Source organism: Centrocercus urophasianus, unplaced genomic scaffold, assembly GCF_019232065.1.
Source record: "Centrocercus urophasianus isolate 14NV4802_14NV808 unplaced genomic scaffold, USGS_Curo_1.0 seq_354, whole genome shotgun sequence".
In the NCBI taxonomy this organism is placed as follows: domain Eukaryota; kingdom Metazoa; phylum Chordata; class Aves; order Galliformes; family Phasianidae; genus Centrocercus; species Centrocercus urophasianus.
This window is the reverse complement of record NW_024884927.1, coordinates 930-8,933: the sequence shown is the minus strand read 5'-3', so window position 1 is coordinate 8,933 and position 8,004 is coordinate 930. Positions and strand designations below refer to the sequence as shown.

General features: G+C 35.6%; 1 protein-coding gene across 1 annotated transcript; it reads right to left on the bottom strand.

Moving 5' to 3' along the window:
- Positions 1-779: 779 nt before the first annotated feature.
- On the bottom strand, positions 780-5,752 carry LOC122167050 (protein fem-1 homolog C; the record flags this gene model as incomplete). The annotated part of the gene is made up of 1 exon (XM_042831257.1): positions 780-5,752. A coding segment is annotated over one exon (1,326 nt), but the record flags the coding sequence as incomplete, so codon positions are not given.
- Positions 5,753-8,004: the final 2,252 nt, after the last annotated feature.

Sequence of the window (8,004 nt, the reverse complement as noted above, 5' to 3'; positions counted from 1 at the left end):
CTCCATCACTGACATTAGTTACCTTCAACTCCAAGGCGTATCAACCATCACTGGTATAACCTTAAAGAAAAGGGATATTATAGACTCAGACAGGTATTCTCCAAAACATATTTTTAATATAATCTGCATCTGGAGCCTCCAGAGAATGTAAGCACAGAATTATGCTTGTAATTCTTTTTTTTTTTTTTTTTTTTTTTTTTTTTTTTTTTTTAAAACATTGATGCTAAAGCTAATTACTTCACGTAAAAAAGAAACTGCATTGTTTCCATACATGAAGCTCACCCTGCACAGGAATTCTTTATGGTAGAATGGAACAAATACAAAATCAGTTAAAACCAAACAAACAATACCTTTTCATTCTGCCCTCACTGAGGGTTCAACAAGTACATTCACACTCGAAGCCAAGAGTTACGGACAGTCTAGTAGGTCTCCCATTGATTTCCTCAGTTACTTTGAAACATCAAATACCACTTGACTTTATTGCAGTCACAGAAAATAGAAATTAGCATTAATTCTACATGGACACATCTGTCAACACATTCCAGAGTATAACATGCATTCCACTCTGTATATTCCAAAGCTTGAGGAAGATCTTTCAACAGTAGTCATGTTCTGTCACCATCACCTTGCAGTCGATATAACACTGAAGAGAGGCACATTTTTATCCCCTTTTAAAATACTTTTGTAAAGATTTTGCTATGGCATTCTATTCCTTTTTTTTTTTATTTTTTTTTCCCTTTTTTAAGTTTTTTTTTTTTTTTCATTTTAAGTGTTTTATAAAAAAAAAAAAAAAAAAAAATTGAAATTTTAATTTCAATGAGCTGCAAAACATTTATTAAGAGAGAACTTTTTGAGGACTTCAGAAATACACAAAATAGCTTCCTAGCCAGGGACTGCTGCAGAGTACAAACGGGAAACGAATTGTTGCCTTGCATTTCAGAAAGTGCATGCATATTGCACTTAAAAAGAACACAGACATCACAGACAGCTGGAACCTTGTTACCAGTATGATACAAGAGCAGGAACATAATCTTAGAATTTGATAAGAACAGCATCTCACTTTTTACTACAGTACTGTTCATCTACCTGGCTGAAGTATTTCTGTTGAAGCCCAAGAAGAATAGAAGAAAAATGCCAATGAGAATTTCTATCCCTGTTCCCTCCTCATAATCCCCAAAATACACCTTAAAGAGGTCTTAACAAGCAAGGAGGTATCTTTGCACTTGTAAACTGCTTAATCAGTTTTAAAACCTGTGTCACCCTTGCTGAGCATTGCAATTTTTTTTCCACAGTGTTCTCAACATTTTTTGTGCTGGTAGCTCTGGAACTGCACACTTCACCAGAGAGAAGCTCAGCTATGACAAGAATAGTTACAGTTACAACAAAAAACTGTATTTTGAATGCTCTTTAGTTCATTGCCCTGACTAGTTCAGCTAGTTGTACTATTGCATATAACATCAATAGGCTTCACTAAAATCACTTTACTGCCACCTCTGAATGAGTAATAAGACTTAAAAACAAAATCTTTTGTCCAGAAGGTTGATATCTAGATTGCAGTGGAGACAACACTGGCCTGAATCAGGAGCTGAAAGAAAATCCGTTACTTCCCATCAGCACTGGCCACAACAGTACAAGCATATATGACAAGGCCTGCCATGCCTCTCCTGATCAAAAAATCCTGAAATTAATCCATAATGTATCATCTGACACAGGCCCTGTACTGACTTCTTTTTTTTTTTAAATGAAGCAAAAATTAAAGAGTAATGTAAACATACAGGTCAAGAAGGAAATGGAAATGACAATTAAATGCATCAAGTATCTGGCACAAATCACAACACTGAGTTCAGCAGATAGCCTGAACATCATGAAAAATTGATTTCTGAATGGAGCTGATGCGCTTCAGAATTGACATATCAACAGGTATTTAGACAGAACTGTACACAATAAATCAGTACTTTATCACATAAGACAGTTTCTAAAATTAAAGCAAGTAGTTCACAGAATAGGCCTTCCCTGAAAACTTAGTCTCCACTGGATTTACATATATTTAATGACCATCTGCTTTCCAACCATTTTGAAACCATTCCACTCAGTAGAACAAATATTGTTTGCTAACAGTAAACTTTTTTGAGATTGTATTTCTAGGCTAACCATGTCCAAATAACTCATTTTAAACTGGTTATTAGAAAATTATGAAGACAAATTTAAACAAAGAACACCAAGTAAGATTCCAGAGTACTAAAAAATCCTAAAGATGTTAAAATCTGTCTATTTATAGAACCAGTGAATTGTAACCTATAGAAAGAGAAGTACGTTTATGACTTGGTATAATAATGTGGATTATTTGTACTGTGGCATCATTTCTTGATTGCCTCTACTTACAAAGTAGTAGAGAAGCATAAAAAATAAAAATAAGGAGTATAAAAGTCAAGCTGTTGTTCTCACAAAGGACAATTTGGGTGGCACACGTTTTAATCATCAGAACCAGAAAAAGCCAGCTAATTCAGTTGTTTACCTTCCAAATACATTGCCTTATCTGGATTTCTTCATTCCCAGACTTTCAAAAGTGTACATGTGGCGTGGGATAAACAGATGAAAGCCACTTTTAGTAAACCCTAAAAGTGGCAATACACCAATGGCACTTTCAACATATCTTTGTTTAAAAACATTCCAGTATTTTTTTCAAGAATGACCAAGCTAGTAGTGTACACTTTAAAAAGAACCCCAAAAATGTCAGAAAGCAATGAAGAACTATTCTAACATTCCCTCAAGATACATTCTTCCTCAACTTAAAGACAAAGATGTTCCAACATAAGGTTAGAAAATAAAAAATTACTCCTCTACAATAGCTTTATCTAGTTAATTTGGCCTTTAAATTTCTACAAATCTGTCGAAAGCCATAAGCCAACTTACTGAAACTCTGGAGCAAGAAGCCCATAGGTATGCTTACTACCCACCAGTGGAATGAAGCCTTAACAATATCCAATATGCTAGGCTAAGAAACTTACAAGTGTATTCTACTCAACAGAACTGAATTTCACTTCAAGACATTCGCAGGGCTAATGTGCCATAATATAATCTACTATTAATCAACAGTAAAGTGCTGAATTATATTAATTACCTGAATTGCACATTTATGATCTCCATTTATAGATTTAACAAGTCAAAAGAGCCCTTTCTGTTGTAAAAGCTAAGCTGTTGTGCAAATATTATAAAAATAGGTACTTTCATCAGGAGCTTTATACACAACAGAACCTCTGCTTTTTTTTTTTTTTAAAGTATAGCTGACACACTAGAGAAAAGAACATGCAAATATTTATAAAGATATTCCAAATGAAAAAAAGGGACACTTCTATAGAACTTCCAATACCTTGCCATACAGCCACACAGTCAAAATAATGTTAAGTGACGTCTAGACCTGGACTGATAAGCGTCATGCCACCAACATGCTTTAGTTTCTTTTGTAGCTAAAGTTGATTTGTAAATTTAAACTACAGCATTCATTTGATCTACTTCTCATTAAAGTGTATTGTTAAGTCTGCAGTTAAACTTTGAACAAACTTCACATCTAGTCACATAACCAGCACAAGCAAGACATGACTGCAAAGGGGAAGGTGTCACTTGTATATAATGAAGACCCTTCCCCTAACTGTATGATGCAACAGAATGATTTTCAGATTTAAAGTTCAGGGAAATTATCACGTGAAAGAGTTTCTTCTCCTAAACTTTGCTCAAATCTCCTGAGGATCAAGAGTTACAGCACTCAGAGAAGTAAAATCTAAGTGTGGAGAACTGATAATTAGTTTCAAAATGTGTCATACTATGAAGCCAGCATTCTCACAAAATCTCCAAACAAACTGCAAAATGAAATGTACATTTAGTTCAAAATTGGCCAAGTGCTGCATAGAAGTATGCTCACACGCAACAGTCGTAACTCAACTAGTGCATAGAAAAGATAAAAGCACTTATGGTAGTTGCAAATGTTAACAAGTCCATCCAACTTAAACAGTTTTACAGTGAGTCCATAAAAAAGAAGAGAGTAGAAATGCTCAAGAAAAAAAAAAACCATGACCTTCCAAGCGTATAAAATCCATACGACAGTTATAATATAAGACTTTAGTGGAAAACACTCAACTCAGTTCCAAACAGCCATCAGGCAATTAAGACCAAAATAGACAAGCCTTTGGCAAACAGTTTTAAGTCTAAATATGGCATTTCATTTCTAATTAACTCACAAAATATAATATATGGCATACATTAAATACCAGGTAACCAACTCTGCCAAACTGATGCTAACAATGCTTTAGCTAATGAAAGCAAGATGGAGCAAGCTAAGAGAATGCTGGTGTATCACAACATTGTTCAAAGCAAAACATTGTCACCTAGTCGTGCTTAAGAGAAAACAGTGCTCTGGCATTTCATACTATCATCTATGGAGCAAAATAAAGTTCTCTAGTTTTTCAGGGATGTGGCCTGTGTAGCGTATGTTACGATTCACTACGACACGAGCAGCAAGACACTGCAGTGTAATATGATTTATGGGCTGGATTAAGTTTTTGGCTATTTCTTTATCATCCAGCAAATCACTAGCAGTTTTTCTATGCGAGTTTGTGGCATCAAAGTGTGAACCTGAATTAATGAGAAAATTCATTATGTCTGGATGATTGTTCAGTGCAGCAATGTGCAATGGACTATTGTTATCAGAGTCTCTGACATTTACATCAGCACCACATTCCACCAAGATAGCAGTTACTTGTAGAGAAGGGAATTTACAAACTGGGTAGCGACCCACACATGTAGTACTATTGTCAACAGCAAGGTGAAGTGGACTGAAGTTATTCTTCCCTCTAGGCTGAAGCTTAAGAAACTTATAAATAGTCTGTTTCTTAAAATACTCCTGTTCTGAACTGCAAGGTACCTTCTCCAACAAGCAAATTAAATGCAAAATGATGGCAAGGGCTTTGTTCAGTTGTATTGGATCAGGAGGACACTGGGTTTGTTTCATGGCCCGCTCTATTTCAAGAACACTTTTGCACAGTATACCCATCAGATCCTCAAATGTAACAGTAGTGCCTAGTAGGCCTTTTGCCCTATCCTGCAGCATGAAGGAGAAAAGCTCAGCAAATGACAGTAAACTGCTGGATGTCATAGGGCTCAGAGGATCTAGGTTGCTCTGCTGCATGTCCAACGCGTATTTCCACAAGTTGATGCAACGCTTAAAGTTCCCAGAGTCCGCATAGACAGCACCTCTGTATCTAATATAGTAGGATGTATCTGGGTGAGATGGGCCCAGAATACGTTCTCTAATTAACAGAGCTTGCATTCTCATCTCATCAGGGTCAGCGATAAGATTTTCTAGCTCTTCCGAGCTGTTTACCTCTTTAGCATAAGCATAGGCCATAATTAGTGTTGGTGGCACTGGTTTGCTCAGGATATTAGTTCTATCACTGTATCTCATTTCCATAGCTCGCTTCCAGTACTTCAGAGCACCAAGAAGATCTCTCTTTTTGTCAACAAACGTTGCTCCTAAAAGTTCCAGAGCATTTATGCATTCAGCCTTACTGGTTTGCACATGCTGGGTCAGGAAGTCCACAATATTTGTGTGGCCTGTCACACTAGCTGACAGAAGTGGAGTCATTCCATAACCATCCTTTTCCATTTTAGCACAATACTTGAGAAGCATCTTCATGATCTCCAAACTGCCAGATTCTGCACAATCATGTAGTGCGGTGTTTCCTACACAAGAGAAGAAAATCAGTTACACAAACAATCAAATTATAGGCTAAATCCTACTGCTTTAACTGTTTTAAAAGGTCTGTTTTGACATTTATGCAACATGAAAGGCTTTGCAGGCAGTTAAAATATTTTTAAGATCTGACTAAAACATCGAGATTACAAAGGCAGTTAAAGGAATCAGAATGCTTGATATTACTGACGGAATTAGGCAAACCTTACGGGCCTTTCTGTCTCATTCATAAAGAGAAAATTAAAACAGACTTCCCCACTACACATGAGATTTTTCTTCTAGATTTGCTTCTAAAGAGGAAGCAAAAAACTCTGAAGTTTTTTATCTTCATGCTTTCTTTTTCCTTCTTCACCTGTCAAGTTTTCTTCCTCCTTATCTTCACCAATGATTAAAAATAACGTTATCTGTATGAAAGCTGAAGGTGAGCTAACACAGTAAGAAAATTCCTTCAACACAGCACACAGAATCTTATTTACATTCAGATTATTTTTCTATGCCTGCCACTGCATAGTTTGTAAGTTAAGAGGGCTCTAGTCTTAAAATTATAGCAAAAGCTGTAGCATGCACCAGTACCATCTGATTAAAAATAACATACTAAGGTAATTAGAAATAACATTAGACACAACAGTTAAATATTGAACTATTACATTTCAAATAACTTTGCCCAGTTTCACACACAAATACATCACTGAGAAGTGACTAAGGTGGATAAGCTTTCCTGATCCCCTCCACCAGTACAGAACCTCACACTGTGGAATTCAGAAACAACCACAAGTAAAACCCACACTGTATTATGAATACTACAGATTCTGACTTAACTTTTCAGCCTCCCACTAAGCAATACGAAAATAATTAACAGAAAGCTCATGTAAATTTTTTCTTTTTTTTCCATTAGTTTTTTTTTTTTTTTTTTTTTTTAATATTATTAGCACTGTGAAATCCTAATTAACTGATTGCCAGATCATCCATCTCTATTACACAGTCAGTAAGTTTCCACACTCCCAACCAAGATCTTTTCCAAGATTACAGTCACTGGATTTTGCTTTAAAAAAAAAATGAGAGAGAAATTTCACAGAACTGTCTCATTTACATTTCTGTTAGGCTTTTGTATGCCAACAAGACAGCAATTTGCAGCAGGCTTTGTTGTACCTCTAGGCCCTCATGAGACTGACAGCAGGTTAGGAAACAAAGCAACAGTCTTGAAATTTTAATGCAATGTTTGGAAAAGCACACATTTAGCTTAGATTTTGTTGGTTATTTTTTCTTAACTTTTTTTTCTTCTCCTGAGAGATGATTTGTAAAAAAAAAAAAAAAAAAAAAAAAAAGGAATGAATATTTTAACTAATGAAATGTTAATCTGGACATGTAAGAGCTGAAGTCTGTATATAAGCAAACTAAGTTTTTTTAAGGAGCTTTTATCTCCCATTCTACTTTCTCCTGCTTTAAATACAGTAAATTGAGACACAAAATGTATGAAGTTGGCACTGTGTATATCTCTACATACATGAAAAATGATTCACATTTACAAATTACATTCCAGAAATAAAAATAATCTTTCCCTTTATTACTACCCTTCTGAGAATTCATGTAGATCTCCAGAAATTTAAATCTCCCAGCTTTTCAGAATATGACTTAAGAGCATTTACTTCCTAAAAAGAAAATAACGGATACAAAATTGAAGTATGAAGAAAAACCCTACAGAAGCAAAATTCACAATTATCTGCGAAGACTGTGATAACTTCCTCTAAATTCATGCCTACCTATCACCAGCAGAACCAGATGATCTAGATCCACAGTGCAAAGCAGTCGCTATACATCAAGTAACAGTTTATTGTGTGGTATTGTGCTTTTACATGTTGGTACACTGCTGAGACAAGGAAATATTCATCCAACACTTCTACGGCTGTTGGCAGATAGCAAAAATCCGTAGATTCATGGTCTGTTTAGACAAAAATGTTATAAAGGACACAGAGTCTTCTATCTTGATTCCTCCATAACTACCTCAATCACTGCCCCTTCTCACTCTCACTTCTCAAAGCTTCACTTGAAAATTAGTTTGCTGCTTCTTCCTCAAATCGGCTTGCAAACCATCCGACAGCACTTTCAATACGTCACTCTTGCTTTCATTTCCAACAGACACGAAAATAAAGGAAAGGACGAACGGCTGCTTTTTAGGACTAACAATCTCAACTCAAGCACGCCAAATAACAAAAATAAATTGCTGCCATCCTAATCAAATTCATACAGAGAAGCACAAA